Raw genomic sequence first — 19,376 nt, forward strand, 5'->3', positions numbered from 1 at the left:
TCACTAATACATGTTTTAAATTATTCCAATGAAGAATGTCGTCAATAATCCAAATAACAATGAAGAATTATCTTATTTCGGTCGAGTTTTTATAAAACTCGAAAAAAATTTTGTATAAAAAGCGAAACAACCCTTATTCGTATGTTTTGCATTTTATATTCGTAAAAGCCGTAATACATGGTTGTCAGATCTCACAACGTTGTCAGAAAAAGTCTAATAATCGTCTGAACTTGTTATTTTTCGTTTGCAACGTTGTCAGAAAAAACATTACCGAAAATATTGCAAGATAAAATTTGTAAGTTGAGAGTATTATTAGACATTTTCTGTGCATTTTACTGCCAACGTTGTAAGATCTAACAACCGTGTATATAGATAGCATAACAAATTTTAAAAGTTTAATATAAAAATTAATTATTTATTATTTTTAATTCTTTCTATTATTCTGTGAAAATTTCACCTCATTTACATCTAATTATAATTACAAAAAAAAAAAAAATATTAAACAGATTTCACATTTTTATCGGCATGAAACAAAATGTATATTTTTTATCGTCACCTTAATATATCTAACATTTAATATATTTTTCGTAAAGCCAAATTTAATGTTATAAAAATAGATGGTGAAGATCAATTAAAGTTTTATTATACTTTAAAATGGTTATTAAACAGTTTTTATTTGATAAATAAATAAGTTAATTGGAATTAAAGTTACGTTATATTTATATAAAATTGACTTTAACGAAAAGTTAGCACTACTGTATAGTAGGCCAGGCACTTATCTCTGTCGTAGTGTAACTCTTCACCTATTGGTCCTGCAAAAATTGTCTAAAAGCTATTTGTTCAATCTTAAAAAAAATATATTTTCCAAATAGATTTTTTATGTATTTTAAATATGAATTTGTTTGAATTTTTTATCGCACTTTGTTATTGTTATATCTTCATTGGACACTTTAAAATTTAAAAAATACCTTTTTGTAAAAAATTTAGCATAGATTCGCAAAGTATTTAGATATATATTTTTTTAAATCTATGCTAAAATTTATAATTATTTGAACATTATTATATATACGTAAACTTAAACAAGTATTAGGGAATTGTTCAATATTTACCTTAAATGACTACAACATTGGTAGAAAAATTGTAGTTAGAACAACAAAGAAATCCGGTTGGTGCAAGTTTAAAATATTGACGAAGACACAATTTTAGCAAAAAAAGTAAATATTTAGTATAAAATATTGAAAATTACATTGAACAAGAAAATAAAACTATGTACAAGAAAAAAGATTTCTTAAATGATAAAAATAAAAGATACGAATGATACAGCTAAATATGTATTTATATTGATGTAATTAAATTATACATAAAATTTATTTTTTTTTTTGTAACAATCGAGCATAATTTAAAATATGTTGTTGAAGAATGAAATGCCAATTTGTAAATTTCGTTTAATAAAAAGAAATAAAACCAAAGTCTGTAATTAGCCAATTATCTAAACAAAACTCTCAAACCCCGAACTAAACAATTACGCGCAACAATTGGTAATTTCTTTTAATATTTAATTTGAAAGTGTAAAGGAAGTATGCAATAGAATGTGTATTTAACCTTGTAGTTTTTTAATAGTATTGCAAAATGTTCGAGTTATGTATAGGTACTTTTATAAACAATGAGCTTTTATAAACAATTCGAGATCAATTAAATATTATGTATGTATCTATATGGGCAACTAACTAAGTTCGTTATAAATATGTCGAACAAAATTTTCTGATTAGAAAATTTAAGAAGTTTTAACATAAGTTTTGTGTTAGTTTTTTAACGGGATATTTACTTTTTTTATTTCATATCTCTTATGTTTAATTTCTTCTTTAACGCGTAATTTTACTGTTAATTATTTTTAAAATACACAGTTTACAATTTTTTTATGCATTGTCCTAAATAGTTTATTGATTTTCCAACCAAAAATGAAAGCTAAGTTGATAAATTTTAGGAAAAATTGTACATTTTTAAAATAAAAGTTCTATATATGTATGAAAAGTTTATGGAATTATATATTATGTACACTAGACCGCAATGCTTATGGAATGTATATAAGACCGACTCGACCTATATTGAAAGCAAAAACGTGTATTTGTTACCCCTCCACAAAATTTACCTTGCTTTGCAGTATGATGATTCCCAAAATATTTAGGGTGTGGCGATGGCCGTTCGTGAGCTGGGCCGTTTACAAAAAAGTCCCTTTTTCAGATAATTTTTTAAATTTTAAAGTATTTTCTTAAAGCTAGGTAAAATTTTTCAATGAACACGGCAAATTGTGTCCTCTTTAGGATATTTTATTTAAAACTGTTCAGCTCACTAATGGTCAACGCTGATAAGAAAACATTTTGGCTAACAGCATATGACAAAACGACGGAAATTTTTGGGAGAGGTAACTCAAGCACTGTTTTTTGTGAGTTGGTCTAATGTGCATTATTATGTAAGTCTTGGCTTTGAACAATTAACATAAAACACAAACTAAAAAGAATATTGAAAAATAGATAAAAGTATCTCGATAAAATTGTATTTCATTTAATAAGTGATAATTTCAATTACATATTTACAATAAAATAATTTTATGTATTAGTTTAAAATATCCAAAAATTTTCCGAAAAAAATACATTTTTTTAAATCCTCTTGTAATTGCACATACATAAATGTTTGATATGCCATTGAAAGATGAACAAAAAAGGATTTTTTTTTCCTTCGGACTAAATTTTCAATTCCGGCGCGAACTCAAAAAACTAACTTACATACATATTTATGAATATACATAGGACTTTTAGCACTTCTATTTGTAATTACTATTATTCGCAGTGTTAATACGTACGTACATAAATATGTATAAATATATTGTATTTATTATATCCTGAGTAAATTGCCCATATTTATAGAATAATTATTATTAAGGTCACTACAAGGTTAAATTTTTTGAATGAGTCGTAAATGATATTCATTATTAATTTTGTTATTAAAATACTTACATTACACCCAAAATTTTTTTAAAATAAAATTTATATTTTAAAAATTATTTTAAAATAAAATTTTGCTTTTGATTTTACTAAGAACCGAATGTTGTTTTTGATTTAAAAATGTTGAAATCATAAAACATTCTGAGATATTCAGTTCAAGTAAAATCTGTCTTTGGGTTTCTATTTTCTTTTTAGTTTTTTATTATTGTATGTCTGTGTATGTGTTGTTGTTGTGTGTAATGTATAATATCGAAGAACGTTCAGAAAGCTTTGTTCTTAATTGAGTCCCTTGAGAAAAGGCTTGAAATAAATATTCTAAGCAATTTATGTGTGATTAAATATGCTGTAGACCCAAAATAAAAACAAAGCCATATATGATCATGTGTTTTTTAGCCGAGCATCAAGTTACATTTATCCTTTAAAATATTTAATATTTTTTTATAATACTCTTAACTTTACGTATACGATTATGTATGTTTGTATATAGTAACTAATCCTGTTTAGTTAAACCAAGCCTACTGCTACTTCTGCCTCATTACCTATCTCTCTACTTTGAAATAGTATGTAAGTATGTACGAGCATACGATTGTGAGGCATTTCTGAGTCAAGGATTAGATAAATATATCTACTTTCACAATACACATACATACATGTTTAATATCTGTCTATGTGTGTATATTATGTATTTGGATGTTTTTCTTTTATTTTTAAAAACTATTTGACACAACGTGAAAAGTATCTATGTCTTTTGTTTTATTTCTGTTGTTATAGTTGGATGTTAGTTGTGTTTACGTATTTAGATATTGTTGGCTTACCTGTAGGAATTGTGTTACGGTCGTATCAATTATCATCAGTGGCCGGTGTATCAAGTGCACTACACCGTTACGTACTGGTATATTTGCCTTAACAATTTCAGCTAATACCACACCAGTAGCATGCTTTGAATCTCCCAGCAAAGTATTCGATTTAACATACACTAGAAAGAGAAAAGCAGTACAATTAATAAAGTCCTTTCGCTCATTTACTTCAATAACGTCATAATTAATAATTCGGTGTTTTTGAACTGAACTTAAAAAATAATACTTATTTATGTCTGTGTAGTTACTTATGAAATGTAAAATAATCAAAGTTTAAAATGGAATGTAAATATTTTTATTTCGTGGTAATTTGCTTCAAAGATAGCAACACAACTTCAGAATTATAATTTTGATTATTTATTTGAAATTTAATTAGAAAAATTTAATTATTTTCTTTGTATGTATTTATTTTTGAATGTAAATCCCTCTATTCAAAAATTTTCTTACTATTTGATCATGATGAATAATGCAAATTTTTAAATTCTTGAACAACTACTTCTCTTCTGATAACTTCTGTTATTTAAGATAGATAATATTGAATGAAGTCTGTCGATATGTTAAAAGATAGCCTCTTAAAGATGGTAATAAGTATAAAAATTTAATTTAACAAAACTTAATAACTTACTTTTTCCTTCTTTTTGTTTGGAAAAGCTAACTGTTACTTTAATATTATCCTCAAAAGCGGCAGTGGTTTGAGGCACTTCAATTTGAGCAGCCGATGTAAATATCACATTGTTTAAAATAACATGGCCATCAATGACTTTATTATCTACCAAACTGCTACGGGTAGTTTGCTAAAATATTAAAAAATTATTAAGTTAACAAATATTGAAAATATGATCGCAAAGCTACTACCTTAAAACCTTCGTCCACCGGAATAAGAAAAGTATGACCACCGGGAGACTGATATAGATTCTCTTTTCGCATCACAGTAACTTGAGAACGGTACGATCTAAATAGAAATTAATATTTAATACTTTTCATGCGAAAACATTAAAATCTCTTAACCAACCTTAAGCGATTTTCTCCTATGTTAAGTAAATCAGCTTGTTGCAAAAATTGAAATGCGTCTGGATTTGTAATTTCCGTTTTGGAAGTTGGTAGCGATGTAAGAGGTACTAAAACCTCATCTATGATGTGCATTACCTAAAAATGTTAAGATGGAAGATGTTCAGCATCATTGTATTCCGTTTCCACTTAATGTACAAACCTGTCTTTTTCCATCATTATTGGTCATTTCCACAGACAGCGATGGAATGATTCTAGCATTGTTAACATAAATATCACCGTTACGATTTTTCGTTATATACAATGGAGGATTTCCGTCCATATCTGATGGTATGGTCTTAGTTAGTTGGTCCTGAGTCATCGCGACAGTTGCTATACAAATAAAGTATTAGAAAATTTCGTTTATATTCATTTCACCATACACTTACCCATGTGGTAGAGGACGTAGGTTGTGTCATGGTGCCGTTGAAATGCTTCATTTGTGGGAACGAACAGTGTACATGCTCTTAATGATAATGTTGAATTCGCAATAGGATTTTGTTCCAACAAGCTGTAAAACTGAAAATAAGAGAAGGATATACACATTTAAAATATAATAATTTTATTTTTAAAAGATGTGCTCATTTTCAAATTATTGTTTGATATTTACAAAGATTTAGGTAGATAAATAAGAACGGAATGAGAAAATAGTGAACTAAGAACTGCTTCAAAATGTTATCGTTATTCGGAATCGAAAACCTAAGTTAGAACCCAGCAGCTTTAGTGCATTTTTATTGTTTAAATTTAAACATTGATTACTTTATTTTCCAGGCAATTGATAAAATCACTTCAGCTTCTTTAAAAAATTACATATTTTCGTTGCTCTGACTAAAAACGTTAAATATGTTTGTATGTATGTGTTTTTTGTTAGGTTTTCAGGAAATCAAAAAAAAAAATGCTTTATTTTGTAATTTCGCAAACTACATTTGATGTTATAGGTTTCTTGCAAACCTAAACCTAATTGCCACAAAAGTATTTTAACTATTTTCCAGAATTATTCGCCATTTACGAATTATTTTCAAAATTAAAGATATAATAAAAGCTACACATAACTGATTTTTTATTCTTCTATAATTTTGTTGGTAAAACTTGTGCTTTACATAATATTTTCACAAGATTTGGTGGGTGGATGACAAGTAAAGGCATTAAGTTATAAATGAAATGTGAACTGTTTGATTAAACTCGGAACAAATTAAAGGGTACTTTAACTGATTATTGTTTTTTCAATAATGAATTTAAGAGCAGTTAACTTTGTAAGTATTGTCAAATTTTCAAAAACATTAACCATATTATTTTACAAATAATGGTTTTATATATTAAATTAGGTTTATATGTAGATTTGCTTATACAGTAAAACCTGCAATAACTATTTCATAAAAATTTAGAAAAAAAATGTTTGTTTTGGAATAAGTCTATTCATTTTGTAAAAAATACCTATTAAAAGTTATAGGATATATTAGAGTTGCAGTACACAGATTTAAAAAAACATTAAATTGTAAAACATTCTATATTTTATTTCAAAAACAATTGGCCTCATACCACATTCCAAATAATTGTGTAAAATGTTGACTCATTTTCGTCCATTAAGTTGATATTAAAAGCCACCCCTAGAACGTACTACAATCTTTCACCTGCCCTTGCAATTACTCGTTATAGCACATGTTTCAGTCTTAGAATCATCTAACACCTTGCAACCCAAAGTGCCATATGTCACTTTTGTCATTCCACCTTCCGGTTTCTGTTTGTTTTTAATAACAAAATTCATAAAACTATATGTAGCTTTATTGATAAATTTATTAAAATTGTTAAAGTGCACAACCTTTTATTTTTCCTGCAAACACAAAGTGTACACATTAGACCGACTAATAAACATAGAGCACGAGTTAAATTTCTCAAAATATAAATTGGGAGTAAGGTTTTGGAATTCCCTTATTAATAAATTAGGTATTAGGCCTTTTGTGTACACACAATCATTGCGTTTGTAACACATTGAAATATTGGTCGTTAATTATAGATCGTATAAGATTGTGGATTGGAAATTTTCACAAGTAAATTTTGTACGCCCAAAAATTATTTCGATATGGGAACTAGGACCCTTATACATAATTTCCATAAGATTTTCACTTTTCCGAAATACCTCAGAGAAATTTTTTTCAAAAACCAATTCGAGAATTCAATAAATGTAAATTTATCACTTTTCAAGTTCTTTTTTGTTCTTTAAAAGTGTCACAAGTTCCATCTGGAAATTTCATAAATGGGATATGGTAATCTTTACCTCTCTCTTAAATGCTCACTTTTACCTAATCCCTTAGAGTAATCAAACAATTTTTCTAATTTTCTAAATATTCAAGATTGGACCGGTTACAGAAATAAGAGGAACATAAACACTGTCAAACATCAGCAACCACTACTTTCTGAGAAAAATTTATACTATATCAATGGGAACATTTGTAAAATTTATTTAATTATTTTTATGACAATACTTCTGAAACATTTCAAGAAATGTGTTCATACAGAAAGATTTCTGATTCTTGAAAAAAAATCTTGGAAATAATGATTTCGCCTTTACTTCTGCAACTAGTTCTAAGGAACTTTCTTGTGTTTCTTAAGCATTTCTAATACGTTCTTCAGCAATAGTTATACACTAGTTCATTTGAACGTATACATTCTGGAAATCGTTGAAAAATCTTATAAACATTTAATTAATCTAATTTATATTGATAATATGTATTTCACACGAAAATATATAATTTCTAATATTTGAGAAAAAAATAAAAAATACGATTAACAGAATAATTTTTAATTATATGATTTTTAACCGGCTAACATAAAAAAATCGAACAATTACATGTCAAATAAACCGAATAAGACAAAACCCCAAAAAAAAATACTATAAATTTGAATGCAATTAAGGGATAATATCGATGTTAACTACATTTGAAATTTCCCACTTTTATAACCTCACAAAAATTTTTTGCGGATAATAATATTGGGCATATGGTATATAATTGCACTTTCCACCCATTAAAAATTGAATGTCACTATTGGTATAGTGGCAAGTAACATATGTATGTACACCTCAAAGGTGGTCAGAAATCAACCCTATTATTACAAAATAGATATAAAAAGCCAAGCCTTAGATGCAACTTACAAAAAAAATTACAACAATAAATAAATAGTAACAAAATATAAGTTTTATATATAACGAAATTGTTAACTAAATAAATTAAGACAAAACAAAATAAAAAAATAAAATAACACATGTAAAACGTACAGTAAATATCCATCTATATATTCTTATATGTATGTATGCATGTGTTAAAAAAAATATAATCAACATTTTTAAATGAATTTTTTCCATACTACCAGGATACAAATGGAAATAAAAAAAACAAACAAAAACGAAAATATTGATGAAAGTAACACAAAACAAAGAACGCAACGAACGTAACAAACTTATCAACTGTTTAATTTAAAATTTTTGGGATATCTTACCCTAACAGGCATTAGTTTCCGTAATGATGCAGTCTGTAAGAAAAAAGGCCATAAAACACGTTTTTTAAAAAAACCATTTCCATTAAGGCCAAAATGAAACCGTATTGTTAGGGTGTATGTGTGTTTTGGGGAGTGTTATACATGACTGTCCCTATATATGGCTATAGGTTATATGACTGTTTTAGAGGATTTTAATGTTTTTGTATGTATCATTATTTTAAAGCACTTCTTAATCATTGTAATTGTGTTTATGTGTGAGTTAAGGACTATGAAGCATCATACATATAGACTAATTTCATAAAATAAATACAATTTAGTTATTTTAAATTTATTTTAAAATACCACTTTCCAAACATTTTGTTTTAAACTAATGTTAAAGATTTTGTTTCAATTTTTTCCCCCTTTTTTGAGATTGGTATCTATTTGATGATTGTGTATGAATTCCAAATTTTAGGAAATTGCAAACTACATTAATTCAAAAACATTCTAAAATATATTTTAAATTTTAGACAAGTGATGGTGTTATATCAAACCATATGCCGTAAAATGTTACCCTATGGGTAGAGCTTTTCCGATACATTCCGCATGAAATTCGGTAGGTTCTTAATGGGAAGTGTTGTAAGTTATGTTCTGATCCTCATAAAATTTCGTAAAGATGTTGGGGCTCATATGAAATCGATACTGCCCTTTTTCAAAACCAAACAAACCAATTTTAACCCTCTAGCTCCTTTCATTCGGAATATATAGTGCTATCAATAGAAAGACGTTGTATTGTCAGTTATGTTCTGATCCTCATAAAATTTCGTAAAGATGTTGGGGCTCATATGAAATCGATACTGCCCATTTTCAAAACCAAACAAACCAATTTTAACCCTCTAGCTCCTTCCATTCGGACTCTATTGTGCTATCAATAGACAGACGTACTAATTCGTCTAAGAATTTAATAAGGATGCTCCAGATACAGACATTTTCAACAAAGTGAAAACCATCCAAGGTTAATATATTTTGTTGTTTATTTTTGACTAACTACTTATTAAGTTCAAAAAAATTAAAGAACATTAATTAAGAATGTCTTTTTTAATAGGGGTTCTTTGTAGATGGTTCCATTTCTTTTTTCTTAATTTTTTTAATTATGAAATGCAAGATACAATTACTTATTAATGTAGATTGTGGAGAAATTTAATTACGGTCTCATGCAATAAACTATAACTTTAATAAAACATTTCTAATAAAATAAAAATGTGGCAATTACATTGTTAATTAAGACAAATTAAAACATTTTATATTAAATGTTTAAGAAAACTAATGATTTTCTAACACTATTTCGCATTACAACATAGTTAGATTTTTTCTATGTAGTGTAATACATACAAATGTATGTATATATGTATATTGTCAGTCAAAAAATAAAACCACCAAATATTTAATAATATTCTCAAGAGATCTTTAATATGTTCTATGTTTTTATACATACATACATACATACATACATACATACATACATACATACATACATACATACATACATACATACATACATACATGAGATTTATATGTCAAACTTTGCATTTTTTGCATTTAACGTAACGATATGTTTACGATTATTTATAAATTGTGTATATATTCTTACAGACATACATACGCATGTACATATATTCATGTGAATGTGGATATTTTTTTATTTCAATTCCAATCTTCGAGATTCTTTTTTGAGTTGCAGCGTGTGTTTGAAACACTTATCGACATGAATAGCATTAAGGTCAACGCCGTTTCTGCTTTAATCTTTAATTAAATTTAATTGAACAAATGAGTGCATCATTATTATTATCACCATCATCATTATTATTATTATCATTCATGATAGTTATGAGATAAAATAATACGCCCACAATACATATTACATGTACATTCTCACTACAGATATCGGAGATGGGCAGCTAACAGCTATTTCTTTTAAATTTTTGTCGTTAAACTTTTTTAAAAATATTAAGAAGATATTAGAGAAAAAAATAGTTTATAACTAGATTTACGGGTTTATATAAAATGTTAATCTTACGATTATCATTTTATCCATTATAAAAAGCATTAAAAAAGTATAGAGAAGTATATATAATGTTTTAATTAAGTTTTCAAAAGAAGTATTCAACAATTAGATTATTTTTTATCGGGACGTAAAACTGTATCTTTCATACAGATTTATTATCATTTATGCTGCTTAGGAAACTAACCAATTTAAAGACAAACTATAACACAAAAATGTCAGTTTAGGGTAACACTGTTTTTAATAGCTAAATTTTTAGATCTACATACATACATAAACATAGAAGAATCTTTCAATAAATTTAATAAATAATAATAAAAAGCTTTTCATGTGCATTCTTGGTGATGATATTAATGATTGTCAGTGTCATCACAGCCATCGCAAAGAGTAAATGTAATGTCAGATACACAGGAAGTTAGGTCATAAAACATAAACCAACATTCGTTGACAATGAACGACAATTCAAAAGGTCAATCATGACGCCGAACAAAATTAAAGTAATAAAAAATTCAGTGTGATTTTAAAAGTTATTATTTTTACATGTAAAAAATGTACGATTTTTGTTTTTGCAGATATTTAAAATTTCGAATTATTATCTGTTACACAGAGTATAACAATTACATGTTTATTAGAGTGATAACCTATATTAGGCCTTATCACTACGAAGTAGCTAGTCATTTTTATGCAAAAATCGTTCAAATCGATTTTCTAAAATCATTCTCAATCTAATTTTCATGAATTTTAAATAATATATGAAATTGTAAATCGCTGCCCCTATCCTTGACTTGTCTCTGTTTATATAGAATATTTCCAGTTTCGTATTAAAAAATTTCAAGTTTTGTATAGAGTTAATATCGAAAACTTCAAGGCATTTGCCGTTGAAACTTTTTTAACTCTCAGGAAAAAGAAATATAATAGTTATGCATAAGAAACATTTTTTTCGTTGTCTATTACCGTTATCAAATAAAGAAAAACATATTAATTGGAATCAAATAGTTATGGCTAAGAAATAAAATAAAAGTTATAATATTAAGAAAAAAATCATAAAACTTATAACTCTTATGTCCTTGGTGTACATACACATATAAATCTATCATTTTTAAAATTATCGATGTAGTTTTTCCTACTAATGATATTTTATGTTTGCTTTTCACTTTGAATAAATTACTTACATATTTAAAGATTTTAAAGGCAGATACAAAAGCATTGATCTTCCTAATAGAAGTAATTTAACTTATTTTCTTATTTAATTCGTACGAAAATTAAACTATAAATGCAAAAAATATATCTATTTTAACAAAGAAATTTGGGTATATTTTTTTACACCACAACCAAATAGGTTTGTAAAAGTTTTAGTTTAAAATGTCATGGTAACTTGAACAAAATGTTTATTATCGTAGATCCGGTTATGTATATACATAAGGGTGGCCCCAAAATTGAAGTTGTTCTTACCGAAAATTAAAATATAATTCATTTTAAGATACCATTTCTCAGAATTTGTGTCCCGACGTCATTATTTGGCGAGCTGGATCAAAGGATAAAAAGGTTTTTATGACTTTTTTCATATTTCTGGCAAATAAACTATATGCAAATTTAGAACTACGATTTCAATGACGTAACGACTCAAAAATTGAAATTGTAAATAACGTTATTTCTTATTTGAAATATAAAAAGATTTTTATACTATAACAACAAATAAAACTATTACTTATATTATTTTCTTATATGCGTCTGTTATATCCTTGACATACATAGGTATATTCATATTTGTTCATTAGAGCCAATCGAATGCTTATCAGTATATATATTTTTCATTCCTTAAATATTTATGAGAAGAGGAACATTATGGCTAAGTTTTTACTTTAAGAATAAAAAGAAAAAATATTAGTATACAAATATTGAAAATTCGAATATATTCGACATTGCAACAGGCTATGTTTTAAGACATTTTTATATCCCACACCACTTTAAGGGGGTGGGGGGCTATATTGGGTTTGTGCTGATGTTTGTAACGCACAATAATATTGGTCCTATACCAATCGGCTCAGAATCATTTTCTGAGTCGATTTAGCTATGTCCGAAGATAATTGAATAAAATTTAGTACATGATCTTCTATTGTTCCAGGGACGAACCCTATTGAAAATGGTTAAGATCGGTCCATTACTTCACCTAGCCCCCACACAACTGTTCCCCTGAATAGGACTTGTAAACATTGTAACCAAACTACAGGTCGGAATTTTGGAGATAATGCAATGAAATTTGGCACATGATCTTCTATTATACCTTAGACGAAGCCTATTGAAAATGATTAACATCGGTCCATTATTTCACCTAGGCCTCATAGAAATGAACCCGCCAAACAGGGCTTTTAAGTTCATGACCAATTATATTAATTTTAATAATAATTTATAAGCATCCATTATTCAAAACTTCTCAAGGGTTTATAAATAAATAATAGAAACTTATAGATAATTTTTAAAATTAATAAAAAAATATATACGATAATATAGTTCATTATAAAATTATAGTTCAATTATAAAATTAAACCATAAAACATTATGTAATTTTTTGCTAATTTTGTGTATTGACAAAATTTAAAGAAATATAAACAATAATCATCACCAGGGAAACCAAAATATGCAAATGCATGTTTTTTGTGGTGCGTCGTATGGACTCATGGATAAGATATTTACACGTTTCAGACCAATTTGAGAATTTTGGCATCGATTTGTTAGAGCATATTTTTGCATATTTTACCCATAAGAGCATAATTTTGCATGATTTGACTTTTTAGCATATTTAAGGCATATTTTCGAGTTTTTAGAGCATATTTTACTCTTTTAGTGCATATTTTGATGTTTTCGCCTTTTTTCGTTTTTATACATTTTTAATTTTTTTTTCAAAACTTTATTTAAAAAAAATAAAATTCTATTTTTTTATATTTTTTTTTAATTTTTTAGCCTATTTTACAATTTTGAAAAAATATCGTTATGTTATAGTTTTATATTCAATAAAGTATTATATTTTAAATCGGACATAAAACATATGTTTTTTGGGGACCAAATGGTTTCATGTTATTTATTGGTTATCTGAACGTAAAACGGAATTCTATTATACTAGTTCTTCAAACTATGAGATGAAACATTTATAAAAAAATGTTGTAGGATATAGAATATGACATTAAACATTTATTATTTCATTACAATTTCAGTCTTTTTGAGCTTTTCAATGTTAAAAAATAATAAAAAATTTTATTTTTGGAGCATATATTTTAAATTTTAAGAGCATATTTTGAGTTTTTTACGGCATATTTAAAGCGCTTAAAACACTTTTTTTAGAGCATGTTTTCGGTTTCCCTGATCATCACATAAGCAGATTTTGTTTACTTGATTTCCAAGGAGCAACTGAGAAAATAAAAGAAAATAAAAATTAAATTCCCTTTTAAAGTACAGTTGAGGAATTTCAAAATATGAACAGGTTTTTGAATTATCTTTATTAAAGAAAGGAAAAACCCTTCAGATAATGTGCAGAGTTGTCGCAAAGTCTTCTTGCAAAAGTACTGAAAATGGAAACAAAATAACCCAGCAAAAAATATCAGAAAATGAACAGACTCTTCAGTTAAATAGCTTAATTGTTTGATGAAGTTGCAAAAATAATTCTCTCAGATTATGTGCAAATTTATCGGATATAATTCTTTAGCCATTTTATATTTTACTTTAGAAAATTTATATACAATTCTACTTTGATATTGGAATAAAAAAACTAATTGTCCTCTGCCATTGTGTAGATTAGACTTATAATTGTCGTAACACTGAAATTCCCTTTCGACAAAGTGCAGACAAGTCTGATGTTAATTTTTTAATACTTCAACAAATAGTTTGCTGATTATTTTGTAAAATGACTAAAGGAAATTTAGAAATTCGTTAAAAATTCTGATAAAGTATAAAAATTATTTCAAAAAATTTCTGACATCAAACATGTCCGAAAAAATTGTTTACTGGGTACATACATATGTACATATGTATGTATGTATGTATGTATGTATGTATGTATGTATGTATGTATGTATGTATGTACATATATGTGTGTGTATATTTATGTATTTGCTTGTATCTAAGACTCGACGTGCGTACTAAGTACATTTACTATGTATGGTTGATTTATTTGAAACAAAAGAAAAGGTATACAGCAAACCTGCAAAACATCCTTGACCTTGTTATAGGTTTCTTTTTTGAAAAATCAATATTACCTGTTCCTTTATATGTAATTACTGTAGTAACTCAGGTCAGATATTTATAATACGGAAACAATAGATCAACTGTTTCACCTGTTCCTTAGATAAATACAACTTTATATTTGACACCAATAAATATTTTTTAAAATTATAATTATAGGTAAATATAACTGAGATTATCTACATTATAAATAGATTTCTTTTAATTGCTATTAAAACACATATTTTTGTTAAGCACGTACACAAATTTTTTATTTCTATTTTCATTTAATATTTAACATAAAAATTCTGTAATTAAAACAGAAAAACGAACGAACTAATAATGAATGAACAGAATATGGCCCATTATTACGCCTTGGCAATAACTAAAGGATGAATATCGATAAAGTATAAGGAAATCTTTCTTACTTTGTATCACATTTAATATCGAGAAACAAACTGTCGTCGTTATAAAATTCTACGGACAAAATTTCAAAAAACTAGTTAGATATTTACATTATTTAAATCGATTTTCTACTTTTACCTCTACATCAATATCCAACATGTTCGGATTTCATTTGGTTTCATTATAAATTTTATTGTTAGAATCAAAGTATAACAAATATTCCGATAAAAAATCTTCCAGCATTCTAAACTGCTTTAACGTGTTATTTTTACTAAAATTATTTCCATATCTTTCATATAAAGTGATACTATGTATTGTGTAAAATATGCAATATTTTTGCCATTCTTAAACATTTTGTAACATTGTTGTAGAGATCATGTAAAATATATTGCAAAATATAGCACGTTCGAGAAAAAATAATACATCTTATTACACTCTACAAGGCTTTGCTATGGTATTTATGATATATGCATCAAATTTGCATAGAATATATTGTTCTAACGCTAAGGATTAGTTTTACAGGTACAAAATAAGTACATATATATTATAGAACGTAATATTGATTTTTTCGATGTAAAATCAATAGTCAGAATATAGTATTGCGCATTGAATTTTGCGAAATTTTCTAACAAGTTTTTCACAAATGTTATTTAAATATTTTGATACCAAAATACAAATACATTTTTATAAGTTCAGTATAAAATGAATAAAACCTCATATGACCCAAATAATACATATGTATATATGTATATATAACCCTCTATTAGAATTTCGATTAAAAAAAATAGTGGAATGTCGACCAAAAATTAGCCTTACTAACCGAGCCTACTTAAAATGTATTTTAGTGTAAAACATCTTAAAAAGCTTATATTATTTCTTACCTGTGATAAATCTGGATCATCACGCAATTTATCTAAAACAGTTGACGCTGCCAATTGCGGTAGTAATATTAAGGAAAATGCAAATAATGTCTGCAAATACAATATGGAGTGAACACAACCGCCATCACTTCCACCTCCACTTCCACGACTACGAAAACTCATTGCGAATAAGCGTATTGTTAACAAGAGCAACGACACAAACACGTTATGCAGTACGATAATATATTTTAAGTTCTTGTAACAGGGTTTCGATATTTAGTATTTATTATACAAACATTCATACATATGTAACTATTATTTTTGTTAATATATTTTAATTGTTTTTTAACTATTACTATTATTAACTATTATTTTTTTTTAATATATTTTAATTGTTTTTTATTCTTTAATTTATTATTTTTTTAATATATTTTGTTGTTACGTTATCTTGGCTATTGTTGTATTCTTGTTATTGGTCTTTTCGCAGTGATTTTGTGACAAAAAAGTTCAATTGAATATAAATTATAACTACAGCTACATAAGTTTAGCTTATTTTTCGCACAAGTCCAATTTGTATGAGGGACACTCGAATTCTATACAATAAAATAAAAAGATTGTAATCTTTATTTAATATTCAAAATGTCAGAAATTGTTCGAGGTGGATATAATTTTAATGTCAGAAATACTACTGAAAGTTAGCAGGAAATTAAAGAAAGCAACGAACACGAACCAACCCTGAGTTATTGTTATGTAAGTTTTGTAAAATTGTAATAGTGACAAACGCTGTTGTTTTAATGATTGCCTAAGTTTATTGGTCGCTTTTCGTCAGCGACGACAACGATGACGACAACGACAACAAAGTCTAGATGATATTTCTATACTTATTTTATTTTTATGTGCGTCTATATATACATACATAACTACATATATACGTATGTAAGTAAAAACCTCCCCTGTCTTTAAAAATAAACTTAAGAATACAAAAATTGATTTTCCCTTAAATGGTTGTTATTTATTGTAAATTTTGCACTTGTCATTCTTAAGGATTCTTACGACCTAACGACAATAAATACAATAAAATCTGACATCATTTTGAGTCATTGACAATATATGCACTTTATTCCGAAAATATAGATATAAACTCCCAAAAATATTTAATTCATGTCCATGACTCGGAAGGAAACAAACGCGTTTCAAAATTGGACGTAAAATGTGTCTATTTAGAAACAGATTAACTACTACTATTTTTTATTTTTTTTAATATTTTCAAGGATTTTTACATCCTCTTCGCGTTATTCATAAAATTTACAGTTATATCACTAATATTTAGTATGTATTCCAATTAAATATTTTTATTTTCGTCAAAAGTTGTAAAATAGTAAAAAATTAAAAATATTATCTCTTTAAAAGTTGAAAAGTAATTCTTAAAAATGATGTACTTTGACTTGAACAGTTTGAACCTTTTTCAATGGGAATAATTATGCAATTCTTTTTAATCACTTGTTCTTCCCACAAAGAAGTAAAATGCAAAATTTTTCATTAAACAATTTATTAAACATTTTGAAAATTCCATAAAAATGATAACAAGCTAAAATTATTTAAACAATTATAAATTATATGAAATAATATTTTATTTCTTTATTATTTTTTTTATTGTTTTGTTTTTTATTTTTTTGAGAGAAAAATCTATATTTTTTGCAAATCAAACTACTTAGTATATTTCTTAGTATAACACACAATGGCACATACACCCTCAGCGCTTGTTTAGCTTCAACACAAAAATTCCAATGAATTCCTTGTGTTTTTTCCTTATAGATTTCACTTTAAGCAAATAATAAAACAATACCGACACAACCGACGTTTCACAAACAACTGAAGTAAAAGTTGAGCAATCGAACAGCAATTTGGCTAAAACCAAGCTAAAACTCTGTACCATCACATAGATACTAAACTACCACCACAAACACAGTTTCTTTGTGTTCTCAGCATACTTGCAGACCATGTACTCGGAGAGTGTCTACCATTTATCCCATTCACAATTTTGCATATTGAGTTAAAAGTCTAATATTGTCCGTCAATTATATAAATATAATATATATATATATATATATATATATATATATATATTATATATATATATATATATATATATATATATATATATATATATATATATATATATATATATATATATTTCTTCTTGATATGATAACAAACTCACTACATGGTCAATTACAATGACTTGTAATGTTTAATTGAGTAATAACCAATTACAATTACTTGCAATGTGTAATTGACCAATAACCATACACAATTACTTGTAATTACAGTTGAAGTTTGGCAATTACAATTACTTGCAATTGAAGTTACAATTACTTGCAATTGAGGTTTTCAATTAAAATTACTTGTAATATTTCCTATAACACCCTACGAAAATAAGTTTATCGTTAATAACTCCCTTAAATACATCGGTATTAACACTAGATATTGTACATGTAAATATAATTTGAATGAAAATCATACTACCAACGTAAATGTACGCTTCCGAAAATCACCTAAAATCACATACATATTTCATCTATAAATAATGCTATTATGATTTGTAATTCGTTTTACAAAATAAAACGTAAGTTAAACTATAGTTATGTTGTAATTAAAATACATTACAGCAGGTGTGAATGGCCCTAATGCAGTTATTTTTCGATGGTGGTGCACTCATTTTTCTCTTGATACTTACTTACATGCAAACCTAACTAACATTTACTCTCATTCTTGACATGAAAATGACATAATCACGACGTATTTATAAGGAGGTATTATCACAATACCAGATGTTTAATTTTTTTTACTATGTTGAACAAAATTCATTCAAAAAATAAAACTATAAAAATAATTTTCTGAACGAAAAATAAAAAAATAATAACTACATATTTAGTGAGCAACAAATAAACTCAAAAAATAATGATTATTTGTTTAAAGGAAAATTAAAAATAAAAAACAATATTATTTTAGCTTTTATAAAAAGCTCTTAAGTATTATATAATTTGTTAACTTTTTCAGTTTTCGTTTATTTGAGCACAAACCAAGAAAATTAAAACAAATATTATTTATTTATTCCAATTTTCTTTAAAATTTCAATTTCTGGCAATTCCATATTTTTCAATTTCAGAAACCACATTTCAATTCAAAAACCACAGGGTGTTTTAAAATTATTTAATTTAAAATTTAATTCAATAAGGCAAGGATATCGAATATGTGTATTTTAAGTTGATGTCAATTCTGCGAAAAGAAATTCTGCTAGAATTTTTCGCGCCAAACTTTTTTATTTGCAAAAAATCAGTTATTCTTTAAAAAAATTATAATAATTGAACTTAGAAATTAATAAAATTGTATGCTATGCTACTATACCGAGGGTCATTGTGCAAAGAAACACGCAAGTGTTGAGTTTAATTTA

At 26.4% G+C, this 19,376-nt stretch overlaps 1 protein-coding gene across 5 annotated transcripts; it reads right to left on the reverse strand.

Annotated features, from left to right (window-relative positions):
• Positions 1-968: 968 nt before the first annotated feature.
• LOC111690894 (fasciclin-1) lies at positions 969-17,805 on the reverse strand. Of its 5 annotated transcripts, none has more exons than XM_023453486.2 (10): positions 17,672-17,805; positions 15,944-16,515; positions 8,402-8,434; positions 5,296-5,425; positions 5,070-5,239; positions 4,872-5,005; positions 4,715-4,811; positions 4,485-4,653; positions 3,818-3,978; positions 969-1,118 (listed from the first exon to the last, which is right to left on the reverse strand). In XM_023453486.2, the coding sequence occupies exons 2-10, from the start codon at positions 16,103-16,105 to the stop codon at positions 984-986; spliced, it is 1,191 nt and encodes a 396-aa protein (XP_023309254.2). In that variant the 5' UTR covers positions 16,106-16,515; positions 17,672-17,805; the 3' UTR covers positions 969-983. The 5 variants fall into 5 exon arrangements, with proteins under 5 accessions (XP_023309254.2, XP_046804373.1, XP_046804374.1 ...); XM_046948417.1 differs by having other exon boundaries at positions 17,660-17,805; XM_046948418.1 differs by having other exon boundaries at positions 17,634-17,779.
• Between the last annotated feature and the right edge of the window lie 1,571 nt (positions 17,806-19,376).

Source organism: Lucilia cuprina, chromosome 4 (assembly GCF_022045245.1).
Source record: "Lucilia cuprina isolate Lc7/37 chromosome 4, ASM2204524v1, whole genome shotgun sequence".
In the NCBI taxonomy this organism is placed as follows: Eukaryota; Metazoa; Arthropoda; class Insecta; order Diptera; family Calliphoridae; genus Lucilia; species Lucilia cuprina.